The 22,247-nt window shown below is 41.9% G+C and overlaps 1 protein-coding gene across 2 annotated transcripts in view; it reads right to left on the bottom strand.

The window, feature by feature from the left end:
* ABHD2 (abhydrolase domain containing 2) overlaps window positions 1–22,247 on the bottom strand; it is a 38,612-nt gene that overhangs the window by 15,113 nt on the left and 1,252 nt on the right. For both annotated transcript variants that reach the window (XM_027644423.1, XM_027644424.1), the window contains exons 2-5: window positions 13,577–13,664; window positions 12,527–12,727; window positions 2,747–2,922; window positions 1,656–1,823 (exon numbers count right to left, since the gene is read on the bottom strand). In XM_027644423.1, coding sequence (XP_027500224.1) covers window positions 1,656–1,823; window positions 2,747–2,922; window positions 12,527–12,720 — 538 coding nt within the window. In that variant the 5' untranslated portion in view covers window positions 12,721–12,727; window positions 13,577–13,664. The remainder of the gene's footprint in view (window positions 1–1,655; window positions 1,824–2,746; window positions 2,923–12,526; window positions 12,728–13,576; window positions 13,665–22,247) is intronic.

Raw genomic sequence — 22,247 nt, 5'->3', positions numbered from 1 at the left:
TCAGTGGAACAGCAAGCTCCTGGCTGAGCAATCTAGCAGCGCTTGGGCACTCCCTTGTGAACAGTCTTAATGAGCAATTTTCCTCAAGACAACGAAAGCTGCCTTGCTCTGGTTTCCTCTGGAAGAAGCCAGCAGTCAAAACACTTTAGTGGTTGACCTTCACGATTTCAGGGCAGCTCAGAAATGCAAAGCTAGAATAGCAACAGGTCAAGCTTGATGTAGTGGCTGGGATTCAGTGAATCCCAAATTTAGGCTGGAGGATTCAGTGAATCCCATATTTAGGCTACTTGCTCCTCAATAAATATGTCTGGAATACAGCAAAGCTAGAAGGACACTGTGTTATTTGGGTTGGAGGCAGAGTAAAGACGGCTCATGGTCTTGCTGACACTTTACTTAACAAGCAACTCTGCCAAGTGATTTACTCCGTTACTCAAAGGAAGTGCTATGCATTCCTTGCCTTTTCCAAGGTTATAAAAGACTCAGACAGGTATGCCTCAACAGATGCACTACAGAGTAACTCCCTAAGGCCTAAAGCAAGCTCTCAACTTTTGTCAAAAAAAGCAAATGCTTTAATGAGGACAAGCTTAGTTTTGAAGACATGGTAGGCTTGCAGCCACTAACAGCCTAGGGCCTCAGTACAAATGAAGGTACTTCGTATTCCTGAAGTGTTTTCCAAAGAGGAGTAGATTTAATAACTCTAAAACAAGCAACAAAGCATTACAGCCTATTTGCCTGCCAGACTCAGAATCTCAAAGCACAATATTTCTATTTTGACAATTTAACCACTCAAGATAACTACTCTAACTGTTAATCCAAACTCTAAGCAGTATCTGTCGTAGTCATCTTAAAACCTAGCACTAGTCTGGTAAACCCACAATTGACTCCTGAGAGAGTGTTCCTAAGTATATTTACAGTAAAGAGGGACAAAAAGGCTCAGGAGAGCTCAGGAACAAGCAGATTAGGTCACAGGCAAAAAGGCCACATTCTACAAAGATCACATTACTCATTAATAGGGCAGTTGAGACTAGCTGGAGACACCCTTAACACTGTTCCATATCCTTTATTTCTTTTCATTTCTAGCTCAAGAAAGACATCTTACTCAAGGTGAGAGCCCAAAATCATGGCAGTTAAGCACTACCACTTCTGTAGCTTTGCTGTCATACTCTAGAACTGTTGCTGTTTCTTCACACTGTGTTACAGGCAGGGCTAATCCTCCTAGGATAGAAATGTACTTTCTGGATGAACTGGTACAAACTCCTCTCGGGTCACATTTTACAAAGCCTCAGAAGCAGCGTTTATCCTTTAGAGACAGATTTGTTTCACATTCCACTAAACTGGCAATTTCAGCATCTCTAAAATCATTTGAGCAGGCTTGTGGTAGACCTACAAGTTCTTTTCCAGAAGTTTTCAAAAACATGCCTCCTTGATTAAAACATGTGTAAGAGCTGGCAGAAGAGCCAAGAAAAAGTGAATTCAGTATTATTAGCCTCTTCTCCTCCTCCTCCCATGTAAGCTCAGTTTAGTTCCTAGGAAACAGTAGGAAACTATTACCCTCATTTGGGTGCAGCAGTTGTGTTATCCCGAAGGAGGCTGATCAATGCCTAGAAATTCCATAAGCTTGAAAATAAGTCCCCCAGGTGCCATGAAATACCTACCGTATGTGAACATTCGTGGAGAAGTGAGCTCGATGTTTGGTAAGGCTCCCAGGTGGTTCAGGACAGCACATCTGTACCCATTTTTTTGGGCATAGTCGACAAAGGTGCGGATATACTGCTTCTCACTGTGGTTGGCAATCCCCGGGCAGATCACCATCGTGACATCCTCTGTGCACAGAGAGAGGGGAGGAAGTTAAGTAAATGTCACTTCATGCAAATGAAGAGGCTCAGAAGGTTTCCATTCCAGATCCGTGGGAAACCATCTACCACAAGCAAGCTAAAATTCCTACTAGTCTGCCAAAAATCCTGTACAGGACAGGAGACCAGCAGCTCCAGCACTGCAGATGTGAAAAAGTAATTCACGTTATGGGAGATGAACGGCTTTTAACTTCAGGGAAAGCTGTGCAAACAGTTCTACAGACGCTGCCTAGAGACCAAGAGTATATTCTTCCCTTTGATGGACATTTTTGACATCACACATGTTCTGCCTTCTGACAGCCTGCTGTGACTGCGATGTGTGTGGAAGACACGGAGCCCAGTGTTCATTCATGCACCAAGTAGACTGGTTATGCTATTTTCCCCTCATTTCCCGTCCAGAGCTGGGTGTAATACAGATCTTTGAAATGAAGCTTTGCTAAGCACAGACATGCTGATCAGCTGACATCAACCATCATCTACTCTGTGGCTAATCTAATGATATTTGATCTGCTGACACTGCTCACTACTTTAACAAGATATCATTTCATCAGTGAAGAAAGTAATTGTTGTAATTCAAGTAACTACAGTAAATTACATTCAGGATTAGCATATGCTCTTCAAATTAGCTATCACTCTCATGTGCAAAGCTCCAACATTACCAGCTCTAGCCACTGAAATTTTTCCTCATTAGAGAAGCATTGTTCAAATTCTCTTCAGCTACAAAGATAACAGTAACTGTTCTAGTGCAGCATTGTAACATGAGGATCTCAACACCGACAATTAAAAAAAGAAATCTGCTTTTTCTGAAGGCCAAATGGGAGTCATGGGCTCTATCTTCATCCGTCTCCCAGAGCACAGAATCAAGGTTAGCTGCCAGCAGCTGTTTGACTGACCTCCAATGCAGTGCTCAGACCGTGGCTCAAAGAGATCAAATGTGGCTGTCGCTCCATCTGGCATCGTGAGGTACTTGCGAAGTCCATATGGATGTGGTGATCTCACTCTCCCCATTTTCCCATAAAGGGCAGTCTGGATGTGTCCACTCTTTCCCCAGATCAGGGGTGGAATGTACCTGAAAGGCATTAATTTAATTGCTTACCCTTGCTGTGTTAATGATCCTTTAAGAACAGATAAGCACTCCCATAACAAATCTCTCACCAGTTACCAAATATAGTAACAGATATGGAATTGTTTTTGCTATGAGTGAACTGGCAGCAGTGATCTTTGCAGCTTTACACAAGAGGAGAGACCAACATGCTCTCAAAGCTAAAAAACCAGCACCGATAGCAGCAGCAGCAGCCAAAACCCTGACATTCCTCTATATTGAGATGTTAGAGGCACAAATGCTCCTCAATAAATACACAGAGGCCTTGTGCCTCAGTGAGATTGGGACTCCATGTTGCCAGCCAACCAAAGTGACCTCTAGAACTGTAAAGTGTTGTAAATCTGTTTTAATTGAAACACTGAAGCCTGCTGGGTTGAGCCACATGACCTTGTGTAAGCACTTACCCGTACAAGCTAGTAGCAGAAATGACAGGATTCACAGCAAGTTTAGAAAACTGAAAGCCCCAAGACTTGCTTGTTGGGACCATTTTACACAGAACTGCTTTACTGAGTTAAGCAAAGAGCATGGGACAGGTTGATTTTGCCTCTCAGAATTCGGTAAATTTGGGACAATTTTAAGACACCCATTCAGAACCGGCCAAGCTTTGCTGAATAATAAATTCCTTTCAATCAGAGGGGTGAGTCTACCAATTATTTTTGTTTATCAAGGGTATATTAAAGCTAGGTGACAAAGCAGATTGTCTTTTCCTGGCATACTGGCCCTCAAAATAGATATGTGAGAAACACAGTTATGAGCTGGAAAGCATTGAAGGCTTAGTTATCAGGTTTTTTTAGTACAAGCAGAGCTGCAAGTGGTGTAACAGGAAACATACTGTGCCCTACACCACCACCATGTGGGCAAGTCACCTGACCACTGAGCAAAGGAGACTGAGCTGATGCCTTGAAAAAGACAGTTATACCAGCTCTGAACAGGAAAGCACGAATGATTTATTGTTTAGAACAGCAGTCCCAGGGAACACACTTCCAATTAAGAAACTGTGGTCTCTGCTACACAGAGCAGGGTATCCAGAAGAAGTTGACACCACTGGATTCTGAGAGATTAGCAACTCCCTCCCTGTTGTGTTTAGGGCTTCCTCCAGTTATTCCCTTTGACTTCTTGAGACTACATGAAGCAGAGATCATGTTCTTCCCTGTCCACAGAAAACTAGCATCTCAGGACTCAAATTTACTACTTAAGCCCATAATCCACTAGAATGTGACTGAAACCTTACCTTTGTGCTCTGACACTACCTACTCACACAGCTGGACCTTCCCCATGCCAGCTCCTATGTGTCATATCCGCAACTCCCTCTTCCCCCCCACACTCCTTAAAAAGACTTCCTACAAAATAAGAACTATTTAGGCTTGTTTAGCAAGATAAGAGTAGCAGTATGCTCCTTCTCCCTGTTCTCTTCCCTCATCTACAAGGGAGACTGCTTACAGTCAGAGCAACACCGCAGTTCACTGTAGTTTTGCTCAAATTTTTGCGAGTCCACTTCCCAAAGAAACCCAAAATAGATTCCTGCAGAAGCAGCTACCACTTCAATAAAGGTGAGCATCAGCTGGCAGCTTTTGCAGCAACCTCGTAAATTGGCCCTCAGTGCATCTTGGATTTGATCACTCAACTGTAAAGCTTTTCAAAGGATCCATACAAGGCCAGTAGCACTACCCCTCTTCTGTCAGCCCAGCACCTCTGCACTGGGTCTTGCCAGGCACCCCGTGCAGCTGTGCAGATTCCTAATGATAGGGACTGTACAAGCTCATCCTCTAAAATAGCTGGTAGAGGTGGAAAGTAGTCAGTGGATCCATTCTCACGATTCAGAGTAGATATCCATTGGAATAATGCAGTCAAACTGAGCCAGACTGCACAAGAACCACAGATGGTTCTGCTCGAGTCACAAACAGCTCAGTGAAGAGGCTTTGAACACAACTATTATGCCAGATACACTGGTAGAGACACTGCCCTTCTAACATAAGGAAAAACAGTGGTTTCACCCCAGTCGTTCCCTTTACCATCAGTTCAGGTCAGGAGCCATACTCCACACTACACTGTGCTTGATTGCAGTTGTATTTTTTCCCCACAGACACCCTTTACAGATGGGGTTTGCTGGCAGCTTTTGAGGGGAGTTGACAAATACAACCTATAAGAAGAATTTGTAGCTCTTTTAGAAGAGACTCAGATGTCAACATTGTTTCATGGTTTCCAATCTTGGGTTAAGCATATGCATTGTAAAGTCTTGGCAATTCTGCTTCCATACAGTGCTTTTCAAATCAACGTTTATCCCAAAATCTTACCCCATGGGGCTAACAGGGAAGCAATACCTACAGCTGCTAAGCTATACAGCTGTCACTGATTACTGCTATCATCTTGATAGAAAAAAAATATAAGCCAAAAATCAAGGATCTCTGCAAGCATAAAACCTTTCCTCATGTTTAATCTACAGTTCAGTTTCCAGCTATAGGTTACAGTCATCCACTGGAAGAGATGCAGCAGCAGATACCACAGGGTGTTGCTAGAGAGGAAATCAGAAGAGTCTTCAAAGACTCACCACTACTGCCAGAGTTTAAATTAAGACAAAAGGCTTCAAGCACACCACTTAACAAGAGTGCACTGCTTACCAGTCTGCCTCCACAGATGGTTCCTCTTGGGAAAGAGACCCCCAAACCTGACTTTGAATAACCTGACTGGAGGTTACCTAAGTACTGATCTGCAATAACTCAAACCTTTATGCTACTTTTACGGACAAACAGTACATGCAGTTTCATTGATACATTCTTCATTTAAGGCAGGAATCCCTGTGACTATCCATAATGGACAAATGATACCTACAGTTTCGACATCTTCCTCAAAGCTTAAACTCTGTGAAGCCCTATGGACAAGGGAACACTCACACTCCTTTCAGAGTGAACAAGTGTTTGAGCATCCTGTGGACCAAGTAAAATGCTCAGCTTATCTTTTATGACGCTAACTTCCAGTCAGCTGCTTAAGCATCACACTGCCCGCAGCAAAGATGCCTTGTGTTAGTCATTCTGCATGAAAATGCACTCTCAAATAAATATTTAAAGGTCAAGACTCAGCATGAGTAATGTGCATAGTACTCTGATGCAGTTTTGTTACTCCTATTTAGTAATACCTAAGCACTGTTGTTAAATGTATTTCTACAGTTTGCACTTTATTTTAAAGCAGTTAAAGCTCTGAAATACATCCAAGCATTTGAGCAGCAGCTTATCTCACCAATAGTTTTGTTTAGGTCCATCAACCTTTAATCGACTTTGTTGTGCAAAACACATCCCTTAAGTATCCAGGCTCCAGGAGACTGAACAGGGAGGGAGAAAGAAGTTGCCTAGATCGTACAGATATTGCATTATCAGTGAAAAACTAAGACTGATTAAAATTTACCTTACCAGATTGATGTAAAAACAAGCAGCTATTAAAAATATTACTTTTGTTTACCAAGACAAGCTGCCAATCTAACTACTGCAAAACCTAATAAATGCTTGACAGTGATTCTTCTCTATCACTGAATTCAGGTAAAGTCTGTCCTCCATTAAGGACAAGATCCTTATAAGCTATAGCAGAATCAGACATGTGATCTGTCTATCACACTCTCTGTTGACCCTCCATTTTAGGAATGGATAAGCCTATTTTTGAAATCTTCCTATAAGTGACTTCTATGCCTTTCAGTGAGATAAAGTCTACAAGAACTTCCAAGACCAAGTACTGAGCCTGATAGTGCAAGACTGTACAGGATTGAGGGATTGGACATCTTTTTATACAGGGTTTGTGTGGACTTTCAGCTTGCATTTACTAAAATCATTCAAAGAGGAAAGCACAGAAAGAACTCTTCAGCCATGAAGGTGCACAATACCACACTGGTAAGGGAAAAGATTCGCCAGGAATTGTGCAAAAGCCTTCACCCCTCTGAAAGATAAAATTTATTTAAGCCTATTATGTGAGAAACAGTTCCAAAGACATTTCTATACTCAACCCAGCTGAAAAAACCCAGTGCTGATAGCAATAGCTAGCACAGAACGTGAAGCCAATGTTCCTCATGGCAAACAGCTGAAAAAGATGCTCCTCCAAAACAACATCCTGCAGACAAGAAGAACATGTACTCAGGGTATCCTTCTTGTGGCTTACCTTAACAAAACAAGCTCAACAGGATGCAACACAACCATGCAGGTTGAGCAACTAAGTAGTATTCAGTCTAAGGCACATTTGAGCATTGCCCTTCAGAATTTATGCTAAAACTATCACTACTGCTAAATTTAACCATGTCTTTCAAACAAGGGCCCTTCACTCAAAAGCAGTTGGCTTCCCTCCAGCATTGATAATCAGCAGAAACAGAGAAAGCCTTCAAAGACTTCAACTCCTCTATATCTGCTATAAACCAAAGTGGTTTTGAAAAGCAGTGTATTGTAGAGGTTATTACTCCAGCATAGCAAACTTCCCCGTATGGAGATGACTCACTATGTATTCCTCAGTACCCTGTTCCAGTGGAGCTGCCCACAGATGTACAAGAGCCCAGGCCCAAACAGTGCCTATAAGCAGCATTTTCACTGTTCTGCAATAGTGGCTTGTGGTAACAGAAGCTGAGCAGACAGCTGGGTGGTGAACAGCACTCAGGAAGACCTCCTGCCAAGACCTCCACACAAGGACAAGAATAATGTGCCACAGTAACACAGAGAAGCATGTACTGATAAAATCCAAAGGAAAAGTTGCATTGTGCTACAAATGGATATTTTTATGTCTGTGAAACAAAAATGGTTTCCCACTTTGCTCCAGACCCAAAGGCTTTTAACTGACTCATTTTCCTGTTTTGATTTGGTTGCAATAGACAGCAGGGACTCTGGGTAAAGATAAATATTTGAAGCAGTTATGTCTTCCAGTAACCAGCCCTATAACTTCCAGTAAGAGGATTCTGCAACAGAAGGCAGACACGAGAACAGGCCTGGGGATGCAAATTATTTATTATGGAAGCTGACTTATATGGTACGAGAGTACAGAGTTCAGTCTTAACTGAACTGAGTGAATTCACAGCCAGTTACATAAATCTGCTCACAAATGCTAATGTTTTAGCTCCAAATTTGCATTTCAACTGTGCAGCACAGCCCCCCATCTTGATAGGTGGCTGCAAACAACAGTGCCCAACAGCAAGAGAATTCCTAGGTTTTCCACAAATATTTCTCCTAGCATTTTAATATTTAAAACAATTCCAACATGTGATTGCTGATTAGGTTTAGTGGCTCTCAGGCAGTAGATTATAATTTTAGAGCATGTACATCGCTCAGTATGCAGGAATTTAGGAAAGCAGCAGCTGTATAAGCAGCTCACACAAAGCACATAAAAACTGTGCTATTTTTATTAGCAAGCATCAGCATTCAGGTCCTCAAAGATCTGAAGTGGAAGTTCAGCAACAGGCTTATTTCTGGAGCATTACTTCATTTCATCTGAGGAGATTAACACTTTAAACATTAACTCTTACATAGCCTTTGATGTCCTGTAGTACCTTGGATACTGATGGTGAGAAAACAGAGCCTATGTTTTGTCCATGTCAGGATACCCTGAGAACTGCTGCCAGCATTACAGCAGGTGACAGATTATTTTCCTCCCCCCTTTATTGAGCAGTTTGGAAGTATTTAAAGAATGCTTTACAAAATCAAACTTAGTTTGAACCTTGTCCTTTACTTGATGCGAGGGAATGCAATCTGAATTCTGATCAAGAAAACTCATCTAGAAGTCTGCAGGGTTCAACCCCCTCCAACAAATATATAGAAAGCAGCTTTTTCTGCATCAGCTCATCTAGGCTGCTCAATGTGATGAAAACAGAGTAAATATGTAACAAAAAAAATTTAAGCAGTTTAAGGAGCTTCCATGTCCCCTGAGCCTACCAAGTGGAGTAGAAGTGTTTGCTGCCCATAGAAACTGTATGAAATTAGAACTATTTAAAAGAACAGACTGTCCTCCTTGGTTAAACCACCTCCTTCACCATTTAGGCAGCTTTTATTTAGTAAAGTGCCCAACACACCCCTCCTCAACCTTCACTGACTACAAAGAAGTATTTTAGTCAAAACAAGGCATGAGGACTACAGCACTTACAGTCTTCCTTCAGAGGGTGAAGGTTTTTTGATGATAAGAACTGGAGAACAAGGCTCCTGCCAATGCCACAGCACCCAGCAAGAACTCAAAACCCCGAGGCTGCTTCTCTCCCCAAGGTTAACACTTCGACTTACCAATAGGGAGCTGCCATTCTCCTCTGCCTCTCAGCATGTTCACCTGCCAAAGCTTCAGGGGTAACACTGTTGTTCTAGTTTATTATTCTCCTGGAAGTGTTCCTCCCAGGGTAAAACACTAAGGAGTTGACAGGAATCAAACACTGTTTGCTATTAGGAGGAAGAAAAGAACACTGAAAAGCTTGAAGACAGCTTTTCTGACTACTTGTCTCCTTGCATCCAGGAGAAACGCAGTGACAGTGCAAAGGAGTCTTCTGGTACCAGGCAGCCTACTTATCCAGTATAGGTTAGTGTGCAAACAAAGGATAAGAAGGATCTAGGCTGGATCTTTGACAGTGTTTACTAACAGGCTTGACAGTCATTTGCTTCAATCTTTGAGGAGCTTGCCTTTATTGATGATAAAAAGTGTGCAGACAGCAAGGATAATTATTTTCGATAGGGATGACACGTGCCACATCTCTATGGAAATAAAGATACATACCCTTGATGATAGAATAAATTGTAAACAGCCAAAAAAAGTCTAGCCTACTACAGCAAGCACTGGCCAAATTTATCTTCATGAATCAAAGAGCCAGCGCTGCATTTCTACAGGAGTAAGAGCAGATGAAGGACTTTCTGCACCCATTTGAAAGACAGGAAGAGGAGACAGCTGCAGCCAGGGATTAGGCCCAAGGGCTTGAGAGCACCAATAGCTGGGCTGATTTGCAAGAGCTTCCATGTAAGAAGCAGCAATTTGAATGGAAAAGTGTCTGATTATACTACTCGGAAAGCCAAAGCACAAAGCTGGACAGGGCAGAGGAAGGGAGACAGAGGTAAGAAAACATGAGCTCTAGGAAGACATTCTTTTGCTTACCAGTGTTTGCTAGATAAGTAGAAAGCTTCTAGCAATTTAGAGAACTGTAAAAAGCAGTACTAACATCGGCAAGTACAAGGTACCTGGCACGCAGCCATCTCAGGCAGTTTTACAATTCAAAGTTCCTCAATTATTCATCTACCACCACTTGGTTTACTGAACAACACCACGGTTACAACGGGTAAGTCCATAGGTGAGGATGGTGCCATAGAGGGAAAATAAAGTCCAGAAGTGTTTTCTCCAAGTACTTTTGAACACCTGCACGGATAGAATAACTGCTTATTTCTGCTTTCTCCCTGCCACCCTGTTTTTCCCAGCAGTACCCTCACCCCTTCCTCCCTGAAGTGTAAGGGAGCTGAACAAACCAGGTCTGAAAGCCAGTTCACAGCTGTGAACATTCTTCTGTAGAGAAGAATTGGTCATATAACAGATCTGACAACAAACCCAGTACTGATATAACAAAAGGGATTGCTGGGCTACTTATTTTGCTTTCATGGTAGAATTTGAAAAGAGCTGCTTAATCAGCTTTCCTAACACTCTGAATAATTAGCAAGTAATCAAAGCCTTGCAAGATTTTTCAGTGGAGTATGGCACAAGCTGTTTTCACACAGCTTTTTGCTAATTAGTCCTGCAAACTATTTCATGCATAATTGCAGGAATTTAAATATATTTGTTCCACTTTAGTCCCCAGGTGACTTTCATGCCTAAAGACAGGATTTCTTTGATTTTTTTTTTTTAGTTTCTGTATTGAAAAAAGTCCCTGATAACATCAGTAGTAAAAAAAAAAACCCACATATACATCATCTTAAAGCTGTCTGTCCTATAAATCCTTTCAATCCCCAACAGCAATTATATTCCTGTCTTCCTTAACAGAGGTACAGCGGTAAGAGGACTGAACAACTACCTATTGACACGTTGCTCTAACTTGTTTCAGCTGAGTTTGCTTCCTGGGGTCATGGAAACCTTTCAGACAATATTCTACCCAAGAACCACCTATTGGAGATCACTGCTGCAGCTTTCAGAGAAGTTGGCAAGCCTGAGCTCAGCTGATCCAGAGAAAACAACCCACAACTGCACACTATTAACACAACACCAGGGTTCTGCAAGCAGCTCTTCACACCTGCAATTAATGCACAACAAATGTCTAAAAATTGCAGTACGTGTTCTGCATTTTCACTCTTTAGGGTATGGTTTGTTCTCCAACTGAAAGTCAAAAACATGGCTGTAATACAGTAGTGCTAAGAGCCTGTGCTGTGAGAAGAGCTGAAATAGGGGTAATATGGACTCTGAATTAGCTTCCAATCCATTTCCAAAGATTAGCTGATACTAATATGCCTTCAAGACTGGTAATCAGCACAGCTTCATGCTTTCTCCTTCAGTGACTATGACTGCTACACTGAGATGGCAAGTGTCTAATGTACCAAGTAACTTGAACTTCCTTAATGTATTTTTTAGGTACGTAATTGCTTTGCAGTTGAGGCAGTGGCCATAATCAAGAATCCAAACACACATTACTACCAAACCTGGAGCGCATCACAGAACCCTCTTTGGGTTCCAATTTAGAAACAGATAATGCTTTGTTTCCTCTAAAACTTTACAGACCCCATGGCCTCATATCTTACACCTTATGTAATCAAGGCACCCAACACAGCACTGCTAAAAGTCTCTCTCATCTCCCCTAGAATGACTATCCTTAAGTCAGTTTGACTTTTGAGATCCAAAAGGAAAGTTCATGCAGCTGCACTGAGCACTTACTAGATAATTGATGTATTTAGGGCTTCTAAATAGGACTTGCAAGTTTTCAAAGTGATTGCAGAAGATAAATACTGTAATCAAAGTCCTTGTCCCTCCAAATGCTCATGAAATTGTACTAAATGCTTCCTATTATTGGTGAAGGTTACTGGTGAAGATAAAAGCTGCTGCACTGATTCTGGAGGTCCTAGAATGGAGGGTCAAGGACCAGCCTGCTCAAATACACAGCTGACATAAGGTCAGTTTGAAGTGAATGCAACAGCCCTAGAGCTGGTCAGTATGTCATCACTTTATTAAACTAGTTATGATGTGCTCTACCCAGTAATACATTTAATTAGTTTTCAATCAACTTAAGGCACTTCAAATAGGAGTAGGCACTTTAAAACTAATAGCCACCCCTGTGTTCATTATAAGCACACTGACACAGCATAAAAACCATTTCCTCCCTGTGACCCCCAAGAGATTTCCTCCCTAAGAGAAAGGAGTACAAGAACACGAACAAGTGCTGACTGCATCCGTGGAGAGCCCTGCACAACAAGGGTTGGCCCTAACTCCAGGTACCTGGGACACTAGCAATAATGAAATGCTTGACTTGGAACAGGTTTATTTTATCAAGATTGCACCCTGCACTGATTTATTTGCACCTGGGTTTAAGAAACACACTAGGCAGGAGAACAGATAAGTGCAGCTCTTATTTCTATAATACAGGTCAACATGGAAAAAATGTACTTACTCTTTGGTCAGAAGTGGGCATGATTTGAGTAGAAAGCGGGCCAAAGCAGAGTCCTGGTAAATGAGTTCAGGAGGGGCAGTTGGGCTTTTTAAATTCAAGCAGCGAACAATAACATACAGCACAGCAGCAACTGCAGCCAGCTTCACCCCATCAAACACTGCTGGCAGCTCAGAGCTTTCCAATATTGCACTCATTTTGAGCCTGGAGATAAAAAAAAAAGAAAATAAAAGCTTTTAGAAATACACTGTTGGATGTGAGTATTAACTGTCATGTAAAATACACAACTGTGCTCACCAACTAAATTTGTTAGTCAACACTGCTAAGAAATCCTAGCATATCAACTCAGACTAGCAACTTTCAAGATGAAGGGAAATTTTTTTGGTACTGGTCTAAGCACCCAGACCAACAGAAGAAATAGAAACTGGGTGATCAGCTGGGAAGGAGATTTACTCCTAATCAGTGCTGCATTACAATTGCACCAGTGTCTCAGGTGTCAAGCCCTGGTCTGCAGCCAGTCAGTGCATTCAGGATCTTGCACAAGACTACCCACAGCTCAAACAGAAGCCAGGTGAAAAGTCAGTCTATAAAGACACCTTAGCAGCTTTAGATGTATGTTTCTTCACAGATGTACAAGACAGATTTAAAAATGAGAACCTGAAAGAACTGCTGTGTTAGTTCCTCAGCCTGACAATTCTCAATTCCATGAGAATACTGGTACTAAATCCTGCCTCCGTTTAAGGTGGTCACTTTATGTACTGGTAATTTCAGCATTTCTTTTAGTTCACTGCAGTTCTGCAGCCAAAGGACTAGATTAATATCTAGTCTTTCAAGGGTTTCAGAGTAAAGGAACAGAGGCAGGGAAAAGAACTAAAAGAAGAAAATATATCCTTCTGGCTTGAAATCAAGTTTTTAAACCGATCCAGCTTTTTTTGAACACACAGTTCAGACAGCTGGCTGCAGTTGTTGCTGAAGGGGCAGGTTTTTCCCTCAGTCTTTCCTCAGTCATATGGGTAACCCAAGTAAGATATCAACCAACAAGCCAAGTCTTACCAATTTCAATTTTTCCTCAAGCTAGAAAAAAACTGCCAGCCCTCAGTAGACTTGCCACCTTCTGGATCCACGTGCTACAGGAGTTACCCTGTGAAGGGAAGAAAAGCAAATTGATTATTACTGATAAAGCTGCATCTCTCAGCTGGAGATAAACACAAATTTATACAAAGGTCCCACCACAGACATTGCTAGTGATTTGTGTAGTCAGTCATAACCACTTCAACTGTGATACATCTGCATCAGAAATCTCTTCCCTGTGGACAGATTCCAGACTAGATCACTTGCCTACAGCATATTAATGCATCTGCAGTATGTAAATACACCTTCATGAGCAGAGACAGACCCCATCTCTGCAAGACAGTGCAGCATTGTACCAAATTAGAAGAACTATCCTAATCCCTTTGTATTTAAAAGACCAGAATTAGCAGGATGCTGTTTTACTCAACTTTCTGCAATATCTACACTGTTACTGAAGTGTGAAGCCAGACTGAAAGAAGTTTCCTGCTACTTTTATTCAGGCTTAGCAAGGCAGCTCACTCCTACAGATGGAAGCTTGTAAACAGTCTCTGCTTGTTCCCACACTTGCTTTTTGAGATGTTACAACATATAACACTTCAAGACTGTGAGAGCCACAGGAGGCTCAGACACAGCCACCTAATTAATACTAGTGCACATGCAAGAAGGCTTGTTACAAGAATTTGATGATGCCAATAAAGGACAGAGCTTTCAGCCTGTGACCATAAAAGCGTAAGTGATATTTACAATTAGAGTTGGCTTCCTACAGGCACAACAAATCGATGGGGAATCAGAGCTTCCAGGAAAAGCTCCAGAACTGTCTGCTCCCTACCACAGCTGCTGCTTCCAAATGGAAAACACACCACCAGGACAGACCATATCAAAGCTTTATTCTTCCTAGCAGGAATGAAGAGCATCAGAAGTACTTTCTGTACTCAGTGCAGCTACACCAAAATCCCTTGGAAGAAAACACAAATGACATCAGCTATTGATTAACAGTGTGCTGAAAAGCTGCAAGTTTCTGCCACCATAACCATATGCATCACAGAACAGAAGGTGAGGAAAGAAGAGACATTTAATTTTGGACAGCTCTAAAGCTTTTCTTTTCCAATCCTGAGCTTCACAGTAGAAGGGAGCAGAGTGGGCCACAAAAAGACATCTTCTACTCAGAAGATTACATTGGCATCACATATCTCAATGAAGAGTTCAAGCAAAATGTTCAGCTGTATCATATCCATACTTAGTATATTTTCACCAAGCCTACCATCAGTTGTGTAGGAGACAACAGGCAAACTACAGAAATGGCTTCCCAAGGGAAGGCAGAAGTGGCAGAAGAGCAGACCAAGTTCCTGAACTCCAGGATAACCAGGTGCTCAAGCAAATCTTCTCCAGCTGAGACTCCCAGGAGTTCTGTTAACATATTCCTTTCATTGTTTTATTTAGAAAATTATGAGACACTAATACAAGACTTATCCCAGACCTTCCTGCCACCTGGATTTTAAGATAGTTTGCCATTTACAGCTTTCACCTTAGTGAATTTGTTAAAAATAAACCTGGGCACAATTAGTCATTAGGATTTTGTACTAATGATTCAGCGTAACTGATCCAGCTAAGCCTTATCTCCCTGAGAGTGCTCTCTGCCATATAATCTTCAGATTACAAACACACCATGTCTTTTCTGATACTTTTAGATCTCATTTTAGCCTGTCACTCCCTTAAAACAGCTTGATATTACTTACAGAAAAATCAGCTGTTGGTAGGCAGGATTATGCTTTGACACTTGTGAACTAGTACTTTTCCATTTTAAGACACTCTAAACACACATTCACTGAACTTACGCACCTCAAACATGTGCTAGAGGATCATGTACTTGTCAGGATCTTCACCCAAAAGCTCAGATCAGTCTGCAGATGTAACACAAAGCTGGCACTGCTGCTGCAGTTGCACAGGTATCTGCAGTAATTATTTAAGCAATGGATCTAAGTCCATGAAGATTAGATTGGTAAACTCCAAGCCCTATGGATTCAGCCGTGGCACTTCAGGTACCTCCTCTACAGTTTGATATTTCTGAAAACCTAAACAGACCCATCTCAGCCAGGGCAGATTTGCAGGGGCTGAGTCAAGGCACTCTGCTCTAAAATTTCAAGGGTTTAGCTTAATAAAATGAATTTGAGCTCTGCCTCTAATCACGTAGGACAAATGCCTCCCTCTTTACCAGCTGGGATAAGGTCACCTTGCTTCTGTTTTGTTAAACCCTTTTTGCATCGACCCAATAAACTTGTCTGTTTACGAGAAAGGACAGATAACCACAGTGTTGAGCCAGACAAATTTTAATCTAGAATATCCTCTAACAGGGTCAGCACTAATTTAAATGGACAAACATTTGGTCCTTTCTGTATGCAGAACACTGGATTCACTTCTGGCAGGTTAGACAAAACTAGCCAAGAGGCAGTACCACTCGAAGCAATCAAGCCTGCCTTTATATCCATCATAGAGTTTGAGATCCACACTGAGGAACACAAAGAATTTGAAACTCTTGGCTCCAAGGATGTTATTTTGAAGAACCTCAATTACACCTTTTTTTTTTAAAGAATCACTTATAGGTATGACAGCCCCCAAGACCAACAGCCCTTCTAAGCAATGTTCTTAAGTCCCAATTGTGAGTGAGAGCTATGTTTAAAATCAATCACTGGAAAGCAGGTGCTGAATTTGTGGTCTTTTCATTTCCCCTTTCATCACAAAAAGCTGAAAATCATGTTGCAGGAAACATTTCAGCACTATTGCTAGAGTGCACTTCATCTGTACAAGTACGAGAAAAAAACCCCCACGTCTCCCCTTTCCAGACAGGAACAGAAACAAGCACAACAAAAGCCAGCAGAGCTACAGCAAATTCCTTACTATCCTTTCAAAGACATTAGGTTTTGGAAAAGCCATCAAAATATTTACTTGTATAGTGAGTGAATTCACAACTGTCAACAAACCCAGGACCTGTACATGTTTCAGTTACAGGTTTCCTGTGGAGAGGAAACTCTTCCAGGGACAGAAGTCACTTCATGCTGTGACTCAATGCGGCACAATCAGGATTTGTTAACTACCAAGCATTACAGCTCCTCCACCCATGGAAGCAGAGTCTGACTGTGCATACTGGAAAGCCAACATTAAAAAAGCAAAGACATTAAAGGAAGCCATTCCCACAGGGTCCTTCCTTCAGGCCTTTTAATGAGCCACTGAAAGCCTCATTTCACTAGAAATGCTTCTGGCTAAAGCAAAGATGCAGCTACACGGAACAGACAAGAGCAAAGGCCTCTTTGAAAGGGACTCCACTAGCAAGATATTTTATGCTCCATTACATTGACTGAAGAATCTTGAAGGAATGCCATTTCCAGGAATGGCAGCTCAGTACAAAAGCCTCATAGCTGCCCTCCCACCAGTCACCACTCTGGCTCTCTGGTGCTCTCAGAGCTCAGCTGGACACCAGAGTGAAGCATGCCTGGTCAACACTGAAAGTCTTTAAAAATCCCCTTTCTGATGCTTTTACAGCTTCCACCAAGTAGTGTAATACTCTCTTACCCACAAAGATTCAGAAGAGTCAAAGAAGCTGCTTCTGACAGACTAAGCAGACAGACTTTGTTAACTAATGCACCACACATTTCTTGGACTGGTTTAATATATTTTTAGTGTCCACTTGGGGACTAAAACTCAAAGCAAGTATGTGAGACAAGAGAAAAGCAAACCCACCCTACTTTAAGAGTTGTTCCTAGGCAGATCAGAAGTAAGTTGTTTTTTTTTACCACCTCTTTGAAGGGCAAAGAAGGATGGCTGTTTCACTGAAATTAGTTCTTTGGGGAATGTTTCTAGGAAATTAACTTTCTTTAATATCAACCAAACCTAATGCCTCTTCTGAAAGATACACTGCAAAACCAGAAATTACAGGCCTGTCACTGCCAGGTAAGATATTTAGAACCATGCTATGGAGAAGGGAACTTTATTTAAGAGAGGTTTGAAAGCCAGAGCAGTGCATAGTTTTTTAAATAAAGGAAAGTTTTACGCATATTACTCAAATCTCACTCCAGGAAGTGTACAGAAATGTCACATTACTGAGCATTCAAGGGTTTCAATGCAGAGGAAGATGTTTTGAGACCATCCAGATGAAGATGAATATACCTGGGAAAGGCTCTGAAGCATGTGTCCTGATGGGAAAGGTTGCCAGACTTTTTGTAAAGCACTGGAGGGCAGTCTGAAGGCACACAATCTACACCACTACAGGAACCTGTTCAAGAGTAATCATGAAGAAAGACTCAAGCTTTATTGCACAGTCCCATATCCTACCTTCTACCAGCACTTGAATAAAAAAATGATTTCCTTTTTATGGAAAAGTGTCAAGTCTAAACTGCTACTTTGTTTCAAGAAAATTAAATAGATACAAGTATTTTAGGGTCACGCCAGCACTATACCTCATCAGCTTAAGCACACAAAGCAAGTCACAACACCACTTATCTTGAGACTGGCATGTACCCAGCCCAAGCTTATCCAGAGCAAAACCTCCCATAACCTTTGGTGGTGGTTTAAAGAAAAACATGTGAAACAAGTGCTGAGATCATCTTGATGCATCACTTGGTACTTCTGGCCATTTCAAAGAGCCAACTAAGACTCAGACCTCAGAGCACAGAGGGTATAATTAAGAATTAGCTGAGCACTTCAAGCACTTAAGCTTAGGGTTAGATGTGGCCACGAGAGATAAAGCGCAGTCCTCAGGAGTCCAGCAAAGCCCCCCATGGTTTTGTTGTCCTATATCTGACAGATTTTATCTCCAAAGAGGGCACACTGACATGTCCCCTCACAAGGATGCTTAAAAGAACACTACTTGGACAGCACATGGAAGTCCTCGGTGCAAATCCCTCCACCTCATGCCAGAGCCTGCACCCAGGCCAGGATTTGGCCAGTTGGCAAGGACAGACACCAGCAAGTATTGTTTACACTCTGTTCCAAAAAGAATTTCTTGGCTGGTGCCTTCACTGGAATTTGACCTTTTCATGAATTACAATACTTGGCTCATACTAAGTTTAGAGGTACTGTGAGGTTACAGGGATAAAGTTCCCAGCACAAGGCACCATCAGTGCAGAAAGACAGGTGCGTTTAACTGGAGCTTTTTCCTTTTTGACTTTGAGGAATCCTACATCTTCAGAGCAGAAATCAACCTCCTAAGAGGGCTGGGTGTACATCCCAAGGCAACTCACCTAAGAAGCACCTGAGAATAATTCTACAGCCAACAGGGCCAAAGGCTCTTTAGGTCCTTCAGTTCTCCAAAAAGGGCAATTCACAGTCAAATGAGCCTTGAATTTCACTTCCTTCCAACTACAGGAACTGCCTTTGTTTCTTTACAATATCATTTTAGCTGATCAAAAATAGTTTGACTGCCCCACAGGTAGCTTTTGAGTATTACCCAAAGAGGTTGCTATGTAGACTCCACGTATGTTGCTTTATCTGGCTCCTCTGTCTCAGACGGATTGAAAACCACTGCATTAGCTTTTATTGCACACCCCTGATGAACATGAGTAAACTAACACAGAACAAGGCTCTGACTTCACTGAAATCAATTAATAGCAGTAATCAAATAACCATGTTTGCTTAGATAACATAAGCCTTTCCTTTAAGATAAGATACAGAGACTTGGGACCGTCACACCCTGACCACTGCCTTATGGAACTACAGGGCAAAGCTTCAGCTTCTTGTACAAGGGGTCAAGCTTAGTTTTGCATACAGAGAGAAATACTGGGTAACACTTTTCCACAGCCTTACAGTATTAGCTGCTTATCCCTGTGCCAGCGAGCAGCATCAAGCTCAAGGGAAGAAGTGGAGTAAACAGGTTGTAAAGAACCTGACAATCCATGCTCAGTAGTTGAGGGAATGATCCCAGCATCAAGCCATAGAACTGGGAGAGTTAATAAAAACTACATTACAGACCAACATCCCCAAGGAGTCTGCTCTATTCTCTCACTATATTTTGAAGCACAGTATCATATTGTTAAAGCCTCATTTACCCTCCAACTCCAACCCCTCCATCCCCAGTCACAGAGCTCAGCTTTTCATACTGGAGGAGCAGCTCAAAGTCCAACCAAGCACATCACAGCTGTTTGCTCAGCCACAGGGTGCACAGACAACCAAGTAGGGAACATGCTCCACACCAGACCAGCTGCAGAGCAAGGAAAGACCACCTATCCCAAAGCACAACACAGGTATGAGAACTTTATTCAAGACTGGTCCAGTTCAAGCAGTCTGAAAACACCTATATCTGAACATGATCCTAAGCTGAGGTGCCACTTGACTGAGGCCTTCAAACACCTTATTTTTTTTCCCTGATGAGCAGCTCCTCTCCACCGGGGAACAGAAGATTTGCAGAGTCATTCTCTCAGAGTCTGTCCATGACTGATAGAAGGTTCACACTAGAGAAGTCCAATTCATGTAATGACATTGAAAATGAAGCAACAACATTTCAGGACAGAAGAACTACATACAAAGAGACAGGACCTGACCAACAAACAATTACCACCACTGCCAAGTACTCGGGTTCTACCAGAATGCCAACTAAAACAGTTACCAGCAGCTCCACGTTTGAAGAGCTACATTGCCTTCTCTCCTGCTGAATTCCAAGTGAGAGGCTAGGGATACTATAGGCATATGTCTTAGGACATTTTGTCCTTACCTCTTACAAAGACATTCACTGTAAGTGACTGTGCATCTGCTTATTTCACTTAGTGCAACCTTTCATAGTCACATATGCCCAACCTTCACAGAACTGGGTGTACCAGTTAAGGGACAGCCAGGTTTGAACACCTTCAGCATAACCTTTCTGGAACCTGCAGCTCTATGCAAAAGCATCTTTGAAGATTTAAGTTTAGAAGGAGGACAAATTATTGAAGAGTGACTCTCTCAATGGCAGCCTTTTGTCCCCTTTTGAGGAGCCTGTACGACACTTTTTGAGGACAGAACGTCCTGAATAGGGCTGTACCTCAGTTACTTGAAACTAATACGTAAGACATTTCGGAATGGTCTTTGCAAGGGCTCAGTCCATATTAGTAGAGGAAGTTGTCACTCTCATTTATTTTAGTCAGATCAAACACACGACGAAGGGAAACAAGTGTTTCTCAACAGCAGAGTAAGTGCGAGGCAACCGCACTTCTTGGTCAATCCAGAGGTACAGATAAAAATCTGTGACACCTCCTTCCACTGCCGCTACCTCTAACGGAGCACAGGCACAAAGATGCTTCAAGCATCTGGTTTGTACAGAACTGCTTTGCAAAGCATTTTCAATTATTGCTGCCTGATATCGGCAAAGCAAGGTTGGCAGTCAGAGACAATCTTTATTATTAAGTCAACTGATACAGCTGAAGAAAAGACAAGCCCTTGAGCATACAAGCCTTCCCAGAGCCAGAAGAGGCCGAGTTAGCTGCCTGACTGGGTTAGCATCACTGCCACCCACATATGCTGGGCAAGTGGGACTTTGCTTCTCCACAAGAAGGACAATGTGCCCTTGCACACTGAAATTAAATCAACTGTTTGGTACTGCAGTCAGTCAGCAGAGTTTGATCAGTTGTTTAACTGTATATAAATTTAAACTTTGCAAGATATTTAGGCTGAAGAAGGGCAAATATTTGCACAGAAGATCAATTGCTCTACAGCACCCTAAGAATAGCAATTCAGAGCTATAACACCTCACGAAACACTGTTTCAGAGAAACTCAAAAGCAAAGATGAAGACTCCAATATACTAGCAAAACTCTGGTTATTTAGGTTTTTGCTGGAAAGTCCAAGCCACCAGTTTCAGGCTTTACCTTGCAATAGGAATTATAAGCACCCAGCTTATTATAAGATCCCAGCACTTAGACCCCTACCAGAAACTTTGCTAAACCCTTTTCTTTGTTAACTTATTCCAAGTTCTGGTACTGCCAGAGCCAGCAGTGTGAAAGTAGAGACGAGGAGGCAAGAGATACAGAGCAAAAAAGGGGAATAACAGGACAATGTGAATCCAGCAGCACCCAGTCCATTTCCATTATTGAAGGAGGTTAAACTACAGAAGGTTTGAATCACTGCTCTAAAGCCACCATTTCCTGTTGTGCACCAAATCACACCTAGAAGTACAATTGGAACTTAGTAGATTCGGACAACCTGTGTCAAGGACAGAAGACGTTATTCAGCCATCTTTCTTTCCCAGTGCCACATCCCAGAACAACTATTTCAACGTGTTAATCTCTGCGTTTTCCCATGACAAGTTTAATAAAGCAGCTTTATGAAACACTAAGAGCTTAAGCTGCTATTCATTCCCTGAATAGAAAAATATAGCTTTTACAAGAGTAGAATAAATTGATTTTCAAGTTTAACTTCTTCAGAAACAGTTGGGCATGATGGAAGGACTTATCCGCAAGCTCGCCATCTTCTCCACCCCTAAAAAAGACACAATTTTAGATCAGCCCCATCTTCTGTGCAGCTAATTCACTCAGTAACATAGAGGACCTCCTGTGCAAAATCAACTGTTTTTAAGAATAAGGCAAGAGAATAGAAGAACCCAAACATTAGCTCTGATTTCCCTTTTAATAACCTTACTGTTCTTACTCTTGACTTTGAGACCAAAATAAGCCATGCCTCAAATAAGAACAGCT

The sequence above is a fragment of the Corapipo altera genome, unplaced genomic scaffold (genome assembly GCF_003945725.1).
Source record: "Corapipo altera isolate COAL_440 unplaced genomic scaffold, ASM394572v1 50, whole genome shotgun sequence".
NCBI classification, from domain to species: Eukaryota; Metazoa; Chordata; class Aves; order Passeriformes; family Pipridae; genus Corapipo; species Corapipo altera.
This window is presented reverse-complemented; position numbering and strand designations above follow the sequence as displayed.